Source organism: Mustela lutreola, chromosome 4 (genome assembly GCF_030435805.1).
Source record: "Mustela lutreola isolate mMusLut2 chromosome 4, mMusLut2.pri, whole genome shotgun sequence".
NCBI classification, from domain to species: Eukaryota; Metazoa; Chordata; class Mammalia; order Carnivora; family Mustelidae; genus Mustela; species Mustela lutreola.
Genome location: NC_081293.1, coordinates 74,256,225 through 74,278,609, shown reverse-complemented (window position 1 = coordinate 74,278,609; position 22,385 = coordinate 74,256,225). Strand labels below are relative to the sequence as shown.

The following is a 22,385-nucleotide window of genomic DNA, read 5'->3' as shown; positions in this document are numbered from 1 at the left end:
TGGGGTTTCAAAGGATGAAATGAAACCGGGGCATATGCACTCTCAGGAGACATGGCCTAAGAGGAAGTAGCCGACAACGGGTTGGGGGCACTGTGCCTCGGGAATCGGCAGGACAATGCTGAGGACCAGGAGTGGCTCAGTGACACAGCACACCCCCGAGCATTGTCATAAGATGTGGTTTGGGACCGGGAATCTCTGCTGCAGCAACTCGAGGCGAGGGCAGACTGAAAGACAAGAAGGAGAGAAAGCAGGCGGAAACACACACAACTTCTCTGCCAAACAAGTGTGCCAGACACATTTCCAGAAAGAAATCTAATGCTAGGCAAAGAAAAAAAATAAGTAAAATCAACAAAGCAAACGAGTTCTTTCAGGATGAAATGAAAATTAATTTTACGCTACAGGCTGACAAAGACTTAAAATAAATGTTCAGAATGATCAAAGAGATAAACTGAAGATTAACCTTCAATTTAAGAGAACAAAAAAAGATATAACACAGAAACAAAGCAGATGGATATGAAAAAGAACCAATTACAAGTACTAGAAATTATATTTATATAATTACTAAAGTTTTTAAAGAGTAGTCATGAATTAAAAAACAAAAAACAAAAAACTCCACCGCACCAGATTGGAGTACTAAGAACATTACTCAGAAAGCAGTATTAAGAGGGACACCTGAGTGGCTCAGTAGGTTAAGCATCAGACTCTTGATTTCAGCTCAGGTCATGATCTCAGGGTCATGGGATCGAGCCTCACCTCAGTTCTGCTGGGCCCACGTGGAGCCTCCTTATGATTCTGCCTCCCTTCTCCCTGTGTCTCCTCCCCTCTTTCCCTCTCTAAAAAATAAATGAATAAAAAAGCAGTATCGAGAGACAAAGGGTTAAAAAAAAATACAGAAAGCAGTGAAGAGGCTTGGGAACCAATCACAGGAGGAAATGGCAGAGAAGTAATACTTAAGGAAAGACAAATCAAGACTTTCCAGAGCTGGGAAATGACATGGGCTTTGAGGCCCACCCTCTCATACAGAACAAAGACAATTTCACACTTAGCCTTCAGAATATCAGGGATAGAGAGGAAAAAAATTCTACCAGAGCCTACGGCTCAACACAAGAAAAGGGCAGACAGTCCAGCAGGAAAAGGTGGAGAAGATTCAAACACGCATGTCATGAAGGAAGCTGTCACGGCCGTTTGAAAGGGCGCTCAATTTCATTAATTATCTAAGAAATTCAAATGAAGGGGTGCCTGGGTGGCTCAGTGGGTTAAGCCTCTGCCTTCAGCTCAGGTCATGATCTCAGGGTCCTGGGATCGAGCCCCACATCGGGCTTTCTGCTCAGTGGAGAGCCTGCTTCCTCCTCTCTCTCTGCCTGCCTCTCTGCCTGCCTCTCTGCCTACTTGTGATCTCTCTCTCTCTCTCTGTTAAATAAATAAATTTTAAAAAAAGAAAAAGAAAAAGAAATTCAAATGAAAACCATGATGAAACAACACACTACAAAAATGGTTAAAGTAAAAAGACAGGTAAGACCAAATAGAATGTCAGCCAAATGGTACTTCCACGTACTATCATCAGGAAGGTGATCTGGCACAACTTCTTTGGGAAAATGTTTAGCCGTGAGTACCAAAACCTTATGTGTGCATACCCTATGACCTAGCAGTTCTGCTCCTAATGGAATTGCACACAGATTTGGAAATGCATATAGATGCTCACCAAAGGAGGCACGAGAACACTAATAAAAGCACCATGCTAGTAACCAGAAACTTGAAACTACCCTAATGTCCATCAAGAAATGAAGGGGTAAGTTGTGGTATATTCGTGAACAATGTAATACAATGAGAGTGAATGAACCACAACTCATGAAACCACACCAATAAACCTCACGCCAGAGTGTTGGTCGAAAGAAGCCACAGACTAGAAGAAAATATCTGCAAAACATTCCTCTGATAAAGAACCTGTATCCAGAATATGTAAAGAACCGTATACATCTCAGTAAATGGAAGACAACCCAATTGTGGTCCAAGTATGTGAAGACGTACTTCAAAAAAGAAGAGAGGGGAATGGTGGTGACTCTCTTAAAAGACTTGGAAAGAATCGGAGAAGATGGCAAATGATGGCATAACTTTTTAACTTTCTCCAACCCACTGCCTCCCATAAACACAGAGCAGCAAAAATGATAAAACCAAACACCCCACAACAACATCTACAACACAAGCTGGTGAGGTATCCCCCAAGAGTCCCCCAAACTGAGACATTGGGACAAACCCCCATGGCCCATTCCACACGAGCGTCTCCTCTGTGTGGAGCAATGGAGCAGCTGATGGAAGGGAGGACCCCGGAGTCACCCACGATTACTCGTTGAGAGCACAGCAGCCAGACTGCGGCTGGGTCAACTTCAGCTCTGAAAGGGGCTGAGCAGGGGCCCTGGGACCCCACAAACCTCCCCTGCTGACACCCCCTTCTAGGACATGGCCCCACGTTGAGGACAACCTCCTGGGAATAAAAATCCATACCAAGCAGGACAGGAACGGAAATGGGAAAGGAAGGAGAAGGCCCAGACGAAAATGGGGCCTGGAACTGAATCAGGACAGCTCACAAAGGGCAGGGGACAGCTCGTCTGACCAACTCCTCCCCCTGTGTCCCCCTCCACCACAGCCAAGGTTCAGGAAAATGAATGAGCCGCACATGGTTAGGAAACATCCCACTTGTCAACGCCCAAGCGCCCAGATGATGCCGAATGCAGCTGGTCTGCAGGCTGCCCGTCAAGTGGCCATCAACAGGAGATCAAGTTTTGTGTTCGGGTCCTCAGACTGGGAAACACTTTCTAGCAATGCCCATATGCAGTGGGACTCTACCAGCATTAAGGAAACTGAGTAGCCATTTGTTTGCTGTAAGCCACACTGTCATCGAAATGGGGATTAGAGAGGCACATTTATGTGACGGCGTGGGGCAGAGATCACTGGTGTGGCCTAACATACTCCACTTGCAGTAAATTCTTGCTTTTTCACTCCCCCTTAGAATCTTCCTCATGGCTATCTGGTGGGGGATCTGCCAGCTGCCCCTGCTGTGTGCTCAAGGAGCCTGGCTTTAAGGACTCAACAGGTGCATTATGGGAGTGAGGCTTCCAGAAGTGGCTGCTTTACTGAGTGAAGGGAAGGGAAAATAAACACACAATGTATGTACTGTTCCCATTAATTTGGAACTGAAACCATATAGATGCTCCAGCAAAGCTGAACTGTGCTTTGCTGTGAAATACTACAAATTCAATTCTAAGGGATGGTGTGTAATACCGCAGGCAATGAACCTGCCCCTCCCGGCTGACTTGGAAAGCCTTCCACACCAGGTGCCCAGTGCACTTGGCTCAGCCTGGGGGGACAGAAGGAAGCAATCTGTCTTGGAAAAGGTCGTGTGAAAGACTTGGGTGACGCTTTTGTCCCCTTTTGTTCCTGCTAAGGGTGCATCTTCCTGAGCTCAGCAGTTAAAGCCAGTAGCTACGGAAAAGGATGAAGAACGGCAGCATTTTTATTGCACCGGTGAGCAGAGTCGAGAGATTTATGGAGTTTATCATTACAGCGCCTTACTCAAACAATCTGCACACCAGAGTGCCCCGTATGAATCAGGTCAAAATTCCACTTTATCACTGATAGAACAAACAGAGCGTCAAGTGTTTTTTTTTTTTTTAAAAGCACTTTCATTCTCAACCTCATTATCTGCAAAATGGGTTTCACACGGCCGACTTGGTAATCCGTAATGGAGATTAAGTGGAGTCAGTGAAACACCTTCTCTAGTACATGGTAGGCTCAGGCCATTCCCTTACCCAGTGCTAACTAGAATTCTACACAAGATCTTATGGGGGACCTCGTTAACACCAGGTACACTGATAATTATCAAGTAACTTGTTACAATATGACTTTGTAACAGGAGGTAATGTTTCTCCAAAGATGAGATGTGACAAATACTAACAAATGCATGGCCCCCTGTCGGTGGTGGTGCTTGTAACATCTTTAATAACTTTCATTTTTTAAGGACTTTAAGAGAGAGAACGAGCAAGGGGAGGGGCAGAGAGAAGCAGACTCCCCGCTGAGCAGGGAGCCCAACATGGGACTCTATCCCAGGACCCCAAGAACATGACCTGAGCCAAAAGCAAACGCTTAACCAGCTGAGCCACCCAGGTGCCCCATAACCAGAGTTTTTAGAGCTGTTAAAAAAATATATATAGTTCTCTGACATTTATAATGCGCCCTTGGCTTGCAAGGAAGTCTTCCAGCTGGGCTTCTATGTTTTCAAGAGCAAGAATGAGAACAGCTAGACTTGAAAAGCAAGTATTACTTAACCTCCCTCTGGCAGGTGACGGAGACAAAAATCAGCAGCACCTGTTTGAAAGAGTTCTGAAGCGCTGGCTGCTCCCTTCCATTTCCAGTATGAGAAAGGCCTGAAGACCTGCAAGCAGGCTCAAGCAGAATCCCAGCTCCTTCTGGTTCCCTGTCTGTGCCTGGGAGTTCCGTGGACTGGCTCCCACTCAACAAGGAAAAGGCAGGGGATAGTTTCTCATTCATTCCTTCCATTGTCTCCCCTCAAACTCTAATCTCTCCTGAGCCTCTTTTCAGCCACCAACAGTAAAGTGGCAAGAAAAACTGTGAAACCCAACTGCTTTTTTCCCCACCGTGGACAGAATTCGGGGTGGGCTAAGAAGACTATAAAACTAACATAGTCAAGCTAGAACTCTAGGCTCTCCTCCTGATCTCCCCAACACAAAGAGCGGCAGCAAGTTTCAGGGAGCAACACTGCAGACAGGAAAAACACTCTTGTCCCACACCGAGACCAGTGGTCACACCTCCTGGGGAAGACAAGAGCAAGGACAGAAATTTTAAGGAAAAAGAGAGTAACGCTGGTTTCTCAGGGAGAGAGCAAAACTAGTGTCCTTCCTATCTCCATGTAAGAATGCTTCTTAGCGATTAAATAGAACTTTCTCATCTGGATGTATCCAAAGACATGTTTCACCAATACATATTGGCATAATTTATATTGAACCTGGACTTTTGTTTTATAGAATATTTGTTGAAAAAGTTTCCCAAAGCATCCGTATTGTTCATGTTTAGTCAAAAGACAATCAGAACCAAGTTTGGCAGGATAAACTGCAATGAAAAAAGCAGAGATAATCTATAGATTTTCATCCCACCATAATTTTCCATATTAGCTATTTCAGAAATCATGTGCAATATTCTAATGGCATTTTCTCTTTATACTAGGAGTATTATTTTAGAAGGCCATCATTTTAATGAACAAATATTTCTTCTCCCAGTTCATCAAACAAGAGTGTGTATACGAATGGCTTAGGTGTAAACAATGGTTTAAAATCTGGGAACAGTACATGGAAGATGCTGAATTGAGACTAGTTGTAGAAGACAATGAAGAATCCTTCTACCCTAAGATGTATTATTTCAGTAATGATGGTTTTGTTTGTTTGTTTGTTTTTTAGCTAAACTCTATGCCCAATATGGGACTAAAACTCACGATCCCGAGACCAGAAGCCACACATTCAAGATGGGCTGAGCCAGCCAGGCACCTCCCACTGCTAAAGCTCTAAAGGTTAACCTCCTGCCAAGTTCCAGATAGGCAGTTCAAACTATAAGTCTTTTAACTGGAAGAACATGACATCTTTTGGGGCTGGGGTGTGGCGGGGGGGGAGGGAGTGCTGTGGAATTTTCTCAAAAATACCACTTACACACAATAAAAGCAGCTTAACAGATGGATGTGAAGGTGCTTAAGAGTGGACTGGGCTATGAGGTGAGTGGAAGGAAATGCTAAGGGAGCAAGAGACAAAGAATGGCCTGGGGAGAACACGATGATCTGAGAAGTAAGTTTATGATGGCTAGATAGAGGCACATGATATGGTAATGCAAATATTTATTTTCAGCTTCCATTTGGCAGAAGACAGGCCAAATTGCAAGGATCATTAATGAACACCACATGAAATATCCATCTTAGAGGAAATGTGTTCTGGTTTGGTTGTACGTGACTCCCAAGTATTTAAGGGCATGCACCAGTTCTGTGGTTTACAAAAGGAATCTAATGAACATATAAAAGTTATTAGGCCTGGGGGGAAAAAAAACAGCTCTTTTTTCAAGTGGAGTTTTGCTTTCAGTGTTAAAGTTACAATCAAAACTATATACCCAATTAGTATCAAGTGAATGATTATGTATTGGAGAGCAGAAGCTTTAAAACAAAACATGACTACAGAAAAGGGAGTAAAATGCACTGTGCACACCAAATTGTAGATTAGACAGGAAAATGGCTAATGTCAATAGCTGTTTATTAATTGATGAAAATGTCAGAACCAATAGTCATTTAAATGTGGCTTAACTGAGTGATTTGGTCACCTATTCCGAATGAGCGCTATGTTAGCCAAAGATGACTTTTCAATGTTCAACTTTCTATATAGCCTATCCTAAAGAGCTTTCAGTTTTCATGATGAAATTCTTCAGTTTCAGGCATATCCTAAATGGGAATAATAGCACCAGAAACAATAACACAATCTCTGTAGTATTAAGCAAAAATGGACCCCATTTGCCCTAAAATACTATCAAGCTGATTTATATGGTCCTGTTTTAATAACAAAATTAAATACCTCCTATAAAACTTTCATAGCCTAGGAGAAGTTTGTGAATCAAATTATCTAGTTGGGGCACCTGGGTGGCTTAGTGGGTTAAAGCCTCTGCCTCCGGCTCAGATTGTGATCCCAGGGTTTTGGAATCCCGCGCTGGGCTCTCTGCTCGGCGGGGAGCCTGCTTCCCCCTCTTTCTCTGCCTGCTTCTCTGCCTACTTGTGATCTCTGTCTGTCAAATGAATAAATAAAAATCTTAAAAAAAAAAATTATCTAGTCAATATGTCAGACACCAAGTAAATTTGTTTTAAGGTCTTTTGAGATAACCCCCTTGAAAGAACTAGGTTCATTCAATTTTATACACCTATAGCCTGAGTCTAGTGTTTGTTCACAAAAAGTACTGAGCAAGTATTGACAAGCTGACAATATTAATTTGTGACAATTTGTGATAAATAATCTGGATAAAGAAAGTCCTGAAAAGAAAACACAGCAGTTAAAATAAATCACCCATTCAAGACTAACATGATATTCAAGAATGGTTGTTTTCTAGAAAATTTTAAAATCCCCACAATACTGTAAGTTTCCAGAGTCAAGCATGCAATGGAATGGTGAGTACTGAATTTTATGCTGGTGGTTACCTCGAGGCTCAGAACACAAAAAAGACCTCAGTTGTTCTTACTTGGACCTAAGTCATACGTTACAATGTTATTCTGATGGAATAGGATGGTGCACAGGAATGCTTGCTAGATTATTCTCTTCTTATCCACCCATTTAAAAATTAAAAAGAAAAAAATTAGACAGCAGCAGCCCCTTGCGGGAACAATCAGCAGTGTACCGGTGCATCAGCTAATGACCTATTTTATGGATGTAATTCATCTGAAGATCAATGATCAACAGATGATCCATGCATCTTTTATAATTTTCAATATGTAGTTGTGATATTTCTTATTTAGTTTTTAATAAAATATATTTCCAAAAAAGAAGTGGCAATTTACTTGAGGAAATTTTTAATAGAAGAAAATTGCCTTATATTGCCTGATTTTGTCAAAGCTGCTTGAAGTTCCAACCTTTTACCATCAATTACTGATTGCATATTGACACAGCAAAAAGACCTGAAAGTAAAGTCACAAGAATTCTGTTTATTTTTATAGCAAACACCTTCACGGCATTTGACAAAACTCAGTATCTCGTTGAAATGCATTCAGATCTGTGAAACTAATCCAGCCAGGATAAAGTCTTTATTTAGGGGGGAAAAAATAATGGAAAAGTGATAAGCAAGATACACTTCACATAATAGCAAAATATAAAAATAGAAGCAAAGTGACAGAATGAAAAAAACTGTAAAGCAATGGATTTAAGAAACTCTGATTCTATCCGTCTTCCTTGTTGCTAATGGTCCTCTTTGTCCTCCATTGTTATAAATGTAAAACAGCTAAGATACTAAAGAAAGGCCTTGCAAGACTTACTACGAGGTTAAAAGGAATTATTGAAAAGGCATTCAAATACTTTATAAATACTATTATCAAAAATATCTATTTTATTATGCTTTTTGTCTTCAAGTGAAGCTGTCCTTTGAAAATCACACCCTGTTTCTTAATATGGTTTCAAATCTTAACTAGAGAGGTGTCAGCTTTCTTCCAAAGCGACAGTCCCAGCACCACACTACGTCTGCTGAAGACCAACGATGCCAAAGCTGAGCTACCTGAGGGAGAGACAGAGAAGGCATCACAACTGGAAAGTTCCTGCACTCGGTCAAGTAAGAGATCATCCAAATGACATACGTTGTGAGTCCAGCACTTTCAAGTATCACTTTGAAATCATACTCCATCTCAGTGTGAGATTTCTCATATAAACAGGAAGGATCTAATTTCTATAAATGTTTGCAGGGCCAGCTAGTTCTTTGAATCAATTTTTTTCTCCTAAGAGAGCTGCTCCAGTGAAGAATAGTTTCTTACACATCCATGTTCCAGAGTCAAAAACTCAACATTTTTCTGTGAAAAGACAGAAATACTGAAGTACTGTGAAAGCTTTCTGTAACCGTGGGTTGCCCACCTATTCCAAGCATGTAATCACTCCCTCTGGATCAGTCCCCGATGAATGAGAACTGTTCTCCAGGTACTCATAGCTCGTCAGATGTGTTGTTCACCTTTGGTAATTCACACTCTTCACTGGCATGGCAGCTCTGAAGGATGTCCTTGTAGTGGTCCTTCAGATCCTCGTACAAGGAGGCAGTTTCCTGTGAGTAAGCCAACGGTAATACCTTCTCATTCAACAGCATCTGCACTCGGAATTCCTCCTTAGGAGTCTTAGCATTTTTACAGTGGTAAAGCACGAATATTAGGTTCGAGGCGTAGGGCACAATATGGCCACTCCGGAATTTACGATGCAACTGTTCCTTGTAATTGTAAGCTGTTAGGGGCTCCTTGTCTTTGAAGTAGCCCATCAGAGAGAGCAGTGGCAGAAGGGTCTCTGCATGACCAAACTGAAGGATGACTGGAGAGGAAATTGGCTGAGACCTTAAAAAACAAATGGAGAGAAAGTATATATATAGACTCATGTCATGGAAGATAGCATCTACAGTAATGAGAAGCAGTGTACAATGTCCTTGTTTTTCTAATTTTTATATATACAAGTCAACAATATGGTTAAAATTCTGTGTGGCCATGAACTAAACTGTTTATACTCAGTTCAGTTCCGAATTCAGGATCCCTGTGGTACTGCAAATCCATCTAAAACACTGCACACTCGCTATTCTCTAAGTTCACAGACAGAAGAAAGTTTTTAATTAGGAGATTAAGGAACCTGAAGCAGATATGTATTTCAAAATTGTATTGCTTTTCCATGAATGAAACTGAGCAAACTGGTCCTTAGTCGATATAAATTATTCCAGGGAGGTCTTCTGAATGAACTTCAAATGCTATTTTATTTGCCTCTAGGAAATAAAGACAAACAATATTCAATAAATTTCCTGGTTGGAACCAAGTCTGAACAGTGAATGGTAACTCATGTAATCCTTCAATGTTTTACGAGACCTGACTTGGGCACTGAATTTGTAAGACAGCCATGAAAGGGTAGAGATGCAACCTATTCTCACTGGTTGACTGGGTCTGTGGCTGGGAGCAGAGTTTATGCAATGTGAGGAGTACAACAGCTTTTTCAACACTGCAAGCTAAGTCACATTTAATCCAAGTTTTCTGGTTGTTTTTTTGTTTGTTTGTTTGTTTTTCGCTGTTGTTGTTGGGTAAAGCCTTTTTAAAACTAAGCAGCAGCAAATGACTGCTTAGTCTTTCCCCTATTCTTTAATAGGAAGAATATGACTTTTTTCTTGAACATAATTTGTAAATCTATTCAAATACAAGTAACCATCTGACTTCTTGCTGCCACCCCACACATGAGACTACAAACTTAGCGCTGGGTTTTCTGGGAGGCCAGCAGAATCTGCATCAGAATCCCCACAAAATACAGATGGAATTAGAGAGTAGGTCCAAAACCCACAGAAACATTTACAAATAACCATAGGGAAAAGTTTTCTCAGTGAATCACAAACAGTCTGAAGACCTGAATATTATTATCGGTGTCTGTGAGGAAGAGTGCAGCGGGAAGCCACACAGCATGCGGACAGATCTAGTATTTATCTGGTGAGTACAAGAGAGGACTAGCACAGGCCTCTCCTGGGACTGTGGAAATCTAGTCCCTGTGAGCTCCCGCAACAGCCACTCCAAGGCCCCATTCCAAGACTGAGGCCACAGACACGAGAAACTCCTGGGAGCGGGCTCTACACTGAGCCAGATAGGGACAGCAAAGACCAAGGGAAAAGCAGGTTGGGATACAAGTCAGGGGAGGGGACCAGAGCCAGAAAATCTCAGAAAGGCACTCAGCAGACTTCTGAACAGCACACACACACAATACCGGAAAGGGAGCTCCATGAGGTTAGGAAAGCAACCTGACATGAGGTCTTTTCTAATTGTTCAGGGAAACCAAGTTCACATTAAAATGAGCAAGAGGAAAGTAAACAGAAGAATAGGGAGCAGAAAAAAACCCTATAAAAAATAAAAATAGGGACGCCTGGGTGGCTCAGTGGGTTAAAGCCTCTGCCTTCGGCTCAGGTCATGATCCCAGTGTCCTGGGATGGAGTCCCACATCGGGCTCCTTGCTCGGCAGGGAGCCTGCTTCTCTCTCTGCCTCTGCCTGCCACTCTGCCTGCCTGTGCTCGCTCGCTGTCTCTCCCTCTCTCTCTGACAAATAAATAAATGAAATCTTTAAAAAAAATAAAAATAAAAATATAGAGTACTAGAAATATATACTCAAAAAATACATAGAAGCTGTAACATACTATTACAAAATCATCCACTAGTCTGAGATTAATATTCTAAAATATTCTAAATATTAACTATTAATATTAATATCTAAAATATTCTAAAAGGGAAATTTTAAAGCCATTCATCAACAGGTGACTGTAAGCCCCTTTTCTTAACTGGTATCTCCTAATTAGGTCATTTAAAATATCTAAAACCTGTATTTATTTTCAAGAAGCATCTCTTTAGGCCCAAAGTTACAAAGCAGTATCATTCAGAACACAATTTTATTTGCTTTGACCTGCATAACTATTTTTAAATTTTGCATTATTTGTCAGTATATAAAGATAGGGTGATTTCAGATTCTTCACAATCCAAATATTTCACTCCTCTTGAAACCCTGAAAGATCTGACAATATATACTCCCATAAGGCAATAATCAGCTGAAAAGGAATCAGGTTACTCCAGAAGAGGACATACGGCACACTGTCTAACCAAGGATGGGTTCGTTACTTGCCTTGCCTTTATGTATTTGAGCATACGCAAGTCAAAGCTAACGACAGCACTGTCACAGTGTAAATATAATGGTATTTAATAGTAATACAAATTAAAGAAAGTAAGTAATGTAAATATACAGTTAGTTGACCCTTGAACAATGTGGGGGTTAGGGATGCCAACCCTCTGAGCAGGCAAAAATCTGTGTATAAAAAGTAGGCCCCACGCCCAAAGCTGGGCTCGAACTCACAACCCTGAGATCAAGAGTCACACAGTCGGTGGACTAGGCCAGCCAGGCACCCCCATATATAACATTCTGCCTCCCCACAAACCTAACTATTGATAGTCTGCTGTTGACCGGAAGCCTTACTGATTAACATAAACAGTTGACTGACAAATAGTTTGTAGTTTTATATACTGAATTCTTATAATAAAGAGAAAATAAAATGTTATTTTAAAAAATCATAAGAGGAAATATATACACAGCACTGTGAATTTATTTAAAAAAAATGCACATGTATGTGAACCCACAGTTAAAACTTGTGTTGTTCTGGCTTACATTTTAAGCCCTCCCACCAGAAGGAAGCAAGCTCAAAGCGAAGCACAACCCTTGGCCTAATGCCCACTACTGTGGTCTAGGAGATCCAACAGGATGGACAAGAGGTCAGGAAGGACACAGCAACACCTCTGTGGTCTCACAGAAAGACCTGACTGACAGAGGAACTCCAACAAACTGGGAGCAGGATGAAAGACCATATATAATGTAAAATAGTCTAGTTTCAACAAGTTACATCAAAATGATCAATGAACTACTTGACATTCTTTTTTTCTGTCAAGTCTTCAAAATGTAGTGCATACTTTACACTTAGAGCACATCTCCATTCAGACCAGCCCCCTTTCCAAGTGCTGAATAATGCACACGGGGCTGGTAGTACTATCGCTGGTACGGGATAGGGTACACGGCCGCACGTTCTTAGACTTGGCGGCACTCAATCAAATACAGAAAGAGAGAAAAAAGATACAAGACAAATAACAAACACACATCAAAAAGTGTGCACTGGGGAAGGGGAAAAAAACAATAAGGCTATGTACAAATCATGAGAGAAGTTCTAGTAATTACATCCGAGCTACAGAAGAAAATTAAATTGGGTTGTGACCCAAATTTAAGTTTTTAAAATTAATTTATTTATTAAAGATTTTATTTATTTATTTGACAGAGAAAGAAAAAGCGAGAGAAGGAACACAAGCTGGGGGAGGGTAGAAGGAGAGGGAGAAGCAGGCTTCCTGCTGAGCAGGGAGCCTGATGAGGGGCTTGATCCCGGGACCCTCGGATCAGGACCTGAACCGAAGGCAGATGCTTAACAACTGAGCCACCCAGGTGCCCCCCCCTCCCAATTTAAGTTTTAAACCTGAAGCTTTAGGTTTATATACAAAAAGCAATACATTTCCTCCTCTGAATTGCTTTATTGTTAAAATCAGCTACTTTTGAGAAGAAACTTGAGCAAAACTATGCTTTAAAAATGCTTAATAGGAGTTTTATGGGAAATCAAATAAGTTTATATATTAATTCATAGACAGCTATGTCAACAAAAATATTTGTCTTCTGTCATTCGATACATCTAAATTTTAAAAATTTTATTTCATGTTTATCACAGCATTATTTACAATAGCCAAGATACGGAAGCCGCCCAAGTGTCCATCGACAGATGAATGGATAGAGATGTGTTATATACAAGTGATATAAACACACAATGGAATATTATTCAACCATAAAAAAGGACGAGATCTGGCCATTTGTGGCAATATGGATGGACCCAGAGTTTATTATGCTAAGTAAAATAAATCAGACAGAAAAAGACAGGAACTATATTTCACTCATAGGTGAAATTTAAGAAAAAAATAAACAAACACAAAAAAAGAGATTAAAATACAGACTCCTGAATACAGGAAACAAACTGGTAGTTAGTTGCCAAAGGAGAGGTGGCTGGGATTATAGATGTGATAGATAAAAGTGGATCAGGAGGTAAAAACTTCCAGTTACAAAATAAGTAAGCCATGGGGTGATAAAAAGTACACTATTAGGAACATAGTCAGTATGACAGTAATAATGTTGTTTAGTGACGGGTGGTGATTACACTTATCATGGTGAGCACTAAGTAACATATAATATTGTGGATTATGTTGCGCACCTGAAACTAATAACATTGCATGTTAATTACACTTCAATAAATAATTTTAATTTTAGAATTCTAGGCAAATAGTAAGAAAAAGTTTAATTTTTAAATAAATGCCAAGACTACTATCTTCCCATACAGATCAATCTTTATTACGGAAGCTGGCAACACAAAAAATTTTGTTTTTAAAGTTCTCGTTAAATTCATCAATACAATAATAATAACTTAAGACAGGGATAACTACAGATTATAGAGTGAAAACTGATGCAGCCTTTCCCAAAACAGTCTTAAAAACTAAAAACACTAATTTGCTTAGAAATCCAAAAGTGCCTGTAGAAAATAACAAACTTACAATTATATATAGGTTGGATTTTCTACAAGAATCAGATAAAAATATTTTTATGTTTATGAGGTAATATCAAATACACAGCTTCACTGTGATCACTTCTATTTGTCTACTTTTCCCTCTGTGCCTTGCACACCCAGCAGGTGCTGTTACAACTTTGGAGGAAGCAGCTGGCTGGTGCTGTCAGCGTTCACACCACAAGGCCTTGCACATAACAGCTGCACCCAGTTCTCCAAAACAGAACAAAAGAGGAGTAAAAATCCATTTGGCTTTCTTATTTAGATGCCATAGGTTGAATCATTCCCTGCCAAGTGCCAGGTACCGTGCTGATTTTTGTTCTGTTTCTAGAAGGACGGTGAGTGAAAGACCAAAAACAAAGGAAAGCTATTCCTGGCTCTTACAGACCAGCATTTGTGTGAGGGGTAGGGGAACCGGGTGGGTGAGCAGGAGAGCATGCCCTCCTGTCCCGGGAAGAGCTGGCTGTACTCTGCGAGGAGGTGGGTCTGAGCAGGGTGACAAATGCATTCCCAGGAAGTCTTACGGCAGAAAAGCTGCCCACTGTGGCCTCAGGGAAGTGTCACCAAATTAATGTTAGATCCTAAAACAGATCCAGGAAGCTCATACCATATTCAAACTTCATAAAATCAAAAACAAAGAAAAAAATCTTGAAGGAGGCATGCAAGCAAGGTGGTGAAGTGAAATAGTTATATGTTGAGAGAAAAAGCCCACCAACCAAGAATTTTGTGCCATGCAAAATTATCCTTCAGAAGTGACAAACAGAAATTATGGAAATTTGTTGCCAATGGACATACCTCACAAGAAATGTTAAAAAAAAAAGTTTTTCAGAGAGAAGGAAAATGTTATAGGTCAGAAACTCAGAGCTACATAAAGAAAGAACACTGGAGGGATGCCTGGGTGGCTCACTGGGTTTAAAGCCTCTGCCTTTGGCTCAGATCATGATCCCAGGGTCCTGGAATCGAGCCCTGCACTGGGCTCTCTGCTCGGCGGGGAGCCTGCTTCCCCTGTCTCTCTCTGCCTACTTGTGATCTCTGTCTGTCAAATAAATAAATAAAAATCTTAAAAAAAGAAAAAGAAAGAAAGAAAGAACACTGGAGAGGAGTAAGATAAAACAAAAGCCTTTATTTACATTTTTTTTTTTTATAAATCTTTTTAAAGATTTTATTTATTTATTTGACAGAGAGAGATCACAAGTAGGCAGAGATGCAGGCAGAGAGAGAGAGAGAGGAGGAAGCAGGCTCACTGCTGAGCAGAGAGCCCGATGCGGGACTTGATCCCAGGACCCTGAGATCATGACCTGAGCCGAAGGCAGCGGCTTAACCCACTGAGCCACCCAGGCGCCCTACATTTTTCAATCTTAACTGACCTAACAGATAACAATTTGTTCAAAATAATAATACCAAAAATGCATTTGATTATGTATGCATGTACGTGTTGTGCACACATATACTATGTATGTGTATGTGTAAGTAAAATGAACGACAGCAATGACACAAGAGACAGGAAGGGAGAATTAGAAATATTTTGTTATTACAAGGTACTTGCACTAACCATGAAGTGGTACAGTGTTATTTGAAAGCAGACTTAGATTAGTTGTAAAGGCATACTGCAAACTATAGAGCAACCACCAATAAAAAAAAAAAAAAAAGAAAGAAAAGAAAGAAAGGAAGGCAGACAGACAGACAGCTGATATGCTAAGGAATGAGAGGAAATTGAATGATACAAAATGTTCAACTGAAACCACAAAAGGCAACACTTTTTCAAGTGTGAAAGACAAAAACCAAAACAAAAACAAAAAAAAACCAAAACAACAACAACAACAACAACAAAAAACCAGGAACCAAGAACAAGGGCAACAAACAGGTAATAGTACCAAACATGGTAGATATTAATTCAACTATATCAATAATCAATAACTATGTCAAAATCAATAGACAAAATATACTAAAATTAAAAAAGAGATTGTCAGAGTGGATCAAAAACAAGGCCCCAATTATATGCTGCCTATGAGAAACCCACTTTCAATGTAAAGACACATACCAATTAAAAGTAAAGTCATGGAGAAAGAACATGCTAATTAACACTTATCAAAAGAAAGCAGGAATAACTAAATAAATTTCAGACAGAGCCGGCTACAGAGCAAGAAAAGTTACTAAGGATGAAGAGGGGTATTACATATTGACAAAGGGGTCAATACCCCAAGAATAAATAATACTCCTTAGTATGTATATATATGCCTCACAGAGCACAAAATGCATGAGGCAAACTGATACAAGTCCAAGAATAAACAGATAAACTCTCTATTGTTAGCTGGAGACTTTAATAACTCTCCCTCAGAATTGGTCATATCCAGCAGGCCAAAAATTGGTAAGGATCAGGTAAACTCTACAAGATCATCCATCAACTGGATCCAACCAACATCTATAGATGACTTCATCCAACAATAGCAGACTACACGTTCTTCTCAACCTCATATGGAACATCTACCAAGAGACCACATTCTGTGACATAAATTATATCTTAAGAAAGATTTAAAAGAAAGGCAATCATGCAACATCTGCTCAGTTGATGAAACTAGATCACTAACAGATAATCAGAAAATCCTCAAATACTTGGAGATTATACAACACACTTCTAAATAACATATTAGGTCAAAGAAAGAATCTCAAAAGAAATTTAAAAACATTTTGAACTAAATGAAAATGAAAACACAACTCATCAAAATTTATGGTATACAGTGAAATCAGTGCTTATAGGGAATTTTATAGTCTCGAATATATACATTAGAAAAGAAGAAAGACCTAAAATCAACTATCTAAGCTTCCATTTTTGAAATATAGAAAGAAAAAAACAAGTCAAATCCAAAGTAAGCAGAAGAAAATCAAATTAAAAATAAAAGCAGAAATCCATGAAACTTAAAACAGCAACAGAGAAAAATCAATAATATTAAAAACTAGTTCTTTGAAAAGATCAATAAAATCAATAAGTCTCTAGCCAGGTTAAGAAAAAGGAGGGAAGGCACAAACTACTCCAATCAGAAAAGAAAAAAGATCACCACAGATCCTATGAACATTATAAGTGTAATAAAGGAATATTATAAACAACCCTATGGCCACAAGTTTGATACCCAAGATGAAATGAACCAATTTCTTGAAAGACACAATCTGCCAAAATTAACACAAGAAAAAAATAATCTAAATAAGCATGTATCTATTAAGAAATTAAATCAGTAATTAAAAACCTTCCAAAACAGCACTGACCCCCAAAGGATTCACCAGTGAACTCTACCAAACCTTTAAGGAAGAAATTCTACCAAACTCTTGCAGAAAACAGAAGCAAAGGGAATACTCCTAACCAGTATGACCCTAATACCAAAGCCAGTCAATTAAAAACTATATATACACAACCAATATACACTAAGATAGATGAGCACAACAATCCTAAACAAAATGTTAACAAATTGAATCCAACAATGTATAAAAAGAATTATACACCACAACCAAGTAGGATTTGTATCAGGTGTCAAGGCTGGCTCAACAATCAAAAGCCAATTAATGTAAACAATCACATCAACAGGCTAAAAAAGAAAAATCCCATTATCAATAGATTCAAAAAAAGTGTTTGACAAAATTCAACATTCATTCATGATAAAAATTCTCAGCAAACTAGGAATAGAGGAACTTCCTCCACTGGATAAAGGTTATATACAAAAAGCTATAGTTAACATCATACTTAATGGTAAAAAAATGCAGACTTCCTGTTAAGATTGGGTACAAGTCAAGAATGTCTCCTCTAACCACTGGTTTTCAACATCATACTGAAGTCCTAGCTAACACAATAAGAACCCCACCCCTGCCCCCACAAAAGGTATACCTATCAGGAAGGAAGAAATAAAACTCTGGCTTTGCAAATGACATTATCATCTATGTGGAAAATCCAAATAATCACCAAAAAAACTTCTGGAACTAATAAAAATGTATAGCAAGGTTGCAGAATACAAGATTAATACATAAAAGCCAAATGCTTTTCCATAACAATAAACAAGTTGAAATTTGAAATCAAAAACGTTATGTTTTATATTAGTATCCCCAAAATGAAACACTGAGGTATAAAATAAAGTATGTACAAGATCCATACAAGGAAACTGTATCACTCTTACAAAAGAAATCAAAGAACTGAATTAATGCAGATATTCCCTGTTCATGGACAGGAGGACTCAGTACTGTCAAAATGTCAGTTCTTCCCAACTCCATCTACAGATTCAATACAATCCAAATAAAAATCCCAACAAGTGATTCTGTATATAACAACAAACTGATTCTAAAGTTTATACGAAGAAGCAAGAGACTCAGATAAGCCAACATAATATTGAAGGAGAAGAACAAAGTTGTAGGACTGACACTACAACTTTTCAAGACTTACTGTAAAGCTACAGTAATCAGGACAGTGTGGTCCAGCAAAAGTAGACAGACCAACAGAACAGAACAGAGAACCCAGAAACAGAATCCCATACATATAGTTCACTCATCTTTGACAAAGCGAAGGCAAAACAATGGAGCCATCTTTTCAAAACATGGAGCTGGAGCACTGGACATCCACATGGAAGAAAAAATGCATCTAGACAGAGACCTTACACCCTTCACAAAAATTAAGGATCACAGACCTAAATGTAAAACTCCTAAAACATAGGAGAAAACCTAGATGACCGCTGGTATAGCAAGGATTTTTTAGATGCAACACCAAGGGCATGGCCAAATAATTAATTTAAGCTGGACTTCATTAAAATTAAAAACTTCTGGGGTGCCTATGTGGCTTAGTTGGTTGGGCCTCTGCCTTCTGCTCAGGTCATGATCCCAGGGTCCTGCAACTGAGGCCAGCATCGGGCTCCTTCCTCTGTGGGGAGCCTACTTCTCCTTCCCCACTTGTGCTCTCTAGCTTCCACTGTCTCTCAAATAAATAGAATCTTAACAACAACAAAAAACATTTAAAATTAAAAACTTTGTCAATGAATGACAATGTCAAGAGATTAAAAAGAAGCCACAGACTATGAGAAAATATGCAAAAGACATACATGATAAAGGACTGTTATCTGAAATATACAAAACACTCGTAAGACTCAAAAATAACAAACCAACCCTAAATTAATAAATGAGTAAAAAGCCTGAACAGACACTTCACGAAAAAAGATACACAGATGGCAAGTAAACATACTGAAAGGTGTTCAACAACATACATCACTATGTATTGCAAATTAAAACAATGAGATACCACTACACGCCTATTAGAGGAGTAAAAATCTCAAACACTGACAATACCAACTTCCAACAACAGAAACCCTCATTAATGCCGGGGGGCGGGGGGACCAAAATGTACAGCCACTGTGGATACAGTCACTTTAGAGGTTTCTTACAAAATTAGACCTATTCTTACCATATAATCCAGCAACTGTGCTCCTTGGTATTTATGCAAATGAATTAAAAATTTACATCCACACAAAAACCTGAACATGGATGTTTATACTAGCTTTATTCATAACTGTCAAAACCTGGAAGCGACCAAGATGCCACCAAGATGCCCTTTAGTAGGTAAATGGGTAAATAAACTATGGTCCATCCAGACAATGAAGTATTAATCCATGCTTAAAAAAAAAAGCACTATCAGGCCATCAAAAGATGTGGAGGAAACATAAATGCATATTACTAAGTAAAAAGAAGCTGATCTGAAAAGGCTATATATTGTATGATTCCAACAATATGACATTCTTGAAAAGGCAGAACTATGAAGACAGTATACATCTGTCCAAAGCCAGAGAATGTGTCACACCAAGAGTAAAGCCCAATGCGAACCACAGACTCTGGTGATAATTATGTGCCAGGGGAGAGTCATCAGTTACAAGGAAGGGACCACTGTGGGAGGCTATCAACAGCAAGAGAGGCTGTGCTGGGGCGGCAGAGGGAGTGTGTGGGAACTCTGGACTTTCTGCTCGGTTTTGCTGTGAACCTAACACTGATCTAAAAAATAAAGCTCATTAATTTCAAAAAAAAAAAAAAACAGCAAAGAACCAACTATTGCTATGGGAATATATGTGACCAAAAAGAGTATACTCCCCCTCCAAAGAGTTAATATAATCCCTCTTAAACAGCTGCTCAAGCTTATACCTGATTGCCACCTTTTAAGACTTACTCACATTTCAATTTTCTTTGACAGAATTAAGTAGCATTAATGTTAAATGGAAAAACATATTGTATTTCCATCTTAAATTATATCTACACACTAAAAGTGGGGACTTGGATTCCTCAATAAGTGGACAGCTACAGAACTGTGGAGTCTGTGTGTACACACACATGGTAAGGGTTTTTGTGTTTTTAAGATTTTATTTATTTATTTGACGGGGGCGGGGGGCACAAGCAGGTGGAGAGGGAAGTCGAAGGAAGATGCTTAACTGACTGAGCCACCCAGGCATCCCACAATAAGGGTTTTTTGTTTCTTTTTGTAACTCTAAAGACGTCAAAGTAAATACATAAGAGTATTTAAGGTCCAACTTTCATCAGAAGCCATTAAAGGTACATGCCAGGTTCTATACAGGAAATCAGTAATTTCTCTAAAGTTGGTTTCATTTCAAAAACACACTGCTCTTTGCTGTCTTATAACAGAGAGTAAGTCTTACAAGTGTTCTAGGCCATCTGCTAGGAATTGAGTAACTCGTTAGTACAGGCCCCATGGGTATTTAAAATAACCAAATCCCCAGCTTCCCCTTGAACACATATAAGTCCTAAGAATGGCATAAGAACTTTTCTGGTTTTCATTGCCAAGCTTCTTCAAAGTAAAGCTGCTCTATGATTAAGCCTAAAATACTGGCAACTGAAAATGGGCAGGAACGTATGTGTCTGAATGAAGGAATAAGGGAGCAAGTGTGTATGTTGGCATGGAGGGCCGGAATAAGAGAGAATATCATGTCCGGGAGAATAAAAAGGGAAAGAATGTTGGGGGGAAAAATCACTTCTCAGTTTACTCAATTCCTAATTTAAAACCACCCCACATAATTGTTTTCGGAAGATTGCTACTACATTCCACTCTATGATCCCATGTGGCTTTCTCTATCATGACCATTCCATAAACAAAGTTGGGAGGTTCAAGACGCCATGAAAGAAAGGACCAAGATTTTAACAAAAGAACGCAATCTTTTGGTGAGAAGATGTAAATGTTTTTTAGAGGAGGAACTGCCATGGCAATCAGTAGTAAGGCACGTTCAATACCTACTGTACCTGTAGTTTTTACCTTTGGGGGACATAAAACCACTGAGCATCTGCCCAAAGGAATGGGACTTCCTCCTAGAGAAATGCACATGCCCACAAATATATGAATCCAGCTGTGGGAGCTCAGACTCTCTAACGTCCCCAGAATTCCTCTCAGAACTGTTTTTGTTTGACATCCTGAGAACAGTCCACTAAACTTCTGTCCCACACTTGTCTCTATCTCCTGCATCAATCACATGTATCCTAGGGAAGTCTAATGATTTTACCCTAGTGAGTCTTATATTTAAAATGTCTTAACAGATTAATTAACATTTAACATTTGCATACTTAATTTCAAGTTAATAATTCAGATTTCCTATAATTTGCTTTGAGCTTATTTTTCTTGCATCTTTCTATTCCTGTGCTTTCCATATTCTTTTTTTTTTTAAGATATTATTTATTTATTTGACAGAGAGACATAGCAAGAGAGGGAACACAAGCAGGGAGAGTGGGAGAGGGAGAAGCAAGCTTCCCAAGGAGCAGGGAGCCTGATGAGGGACTCGCTCCCAGAACCCTGGGATCATGACCTGAGCTGAAGGCAGACACTTACCGACTGAGCCACCCAGGCACCCCTGCTTTCTATATTCTGATCCATTAACTAACACAGATTTCTACTAGTCACATTTCTCAAATTAACTTCTATCCCTACTTGTAGTGACTATTCTTTCTCTACAACTCTTACCAGAACGGTCTCCCAAAGAACAAGGAATACAAAGACATGAAAAAGGACACCTTTAACTTACTTTCTTCTGATAAAAAGGCATTAAGCTTGGGATGTCACACTTCCCAAAACGTTACAAAAACCACTGTAAAAGATAAGCCATTTTGGCTTAAAAAAAAAAACAAAAAAACAGTAAATGTAAACTATTAATGCAAATATAAGAAAACAAATGAGTAATCTGTACTAATACATATAGAAATACAAAGTTGGGATCCTAAAGTCTGAGGGTTGAGATGTGGTCAAGCCCTCTCATTTTAAAGTAAGAAAAAGACAAGTGCATTATGGATGCTACCTAGTGGGGTAAGAATGCAGGTCTCTGAACAGCTCCCCTCCCCTTTTACTTAGATAAGTCTGTAAGGAGATCTTATTAAATCTTCAATAAAAAACTAAATTTAATTTGAAGTCTAAAATTATGTTGTTAAATGAGGATTGAGGACTATGTATGTGT

The 22,385-nt window shown here is 39.3% G+C and overlaps 1 protein-coding gene across 2 annotated transcripts in view; it reads right to left on the bottom strand.

Annotated features, from left to right (window-relative positions):
* MINPP1 (multiple inositol-polyphosphate phosphatase 1) overlaps positions 1 to 22,385 on the bottom strand; it is a 118,167-nt gene that overhangs the window by 65,347 nt on the left and 30,435 nt on the right. Inside the window, exon 5 of one of the 2 annotated variants that reach the window (XM_059170263.1) lies at positions 7,713 to 9,109. The exons of the other annotated variant lie outside the window; for it this stretch is intronic. Within the exon in view, the coding sequence (XP_059026246.1) occupies positions 8,713 to 9,109 (397 nt within the window). The 3' untranslated portion in view covers positions 7,713 to 8,712. Of the gene's footprint in view, positions 1 to 7,712; positions 9,110 to 22,385 lie in introns of those variants that run through there. 2 annotated transcript variants of the gene reach the window in all.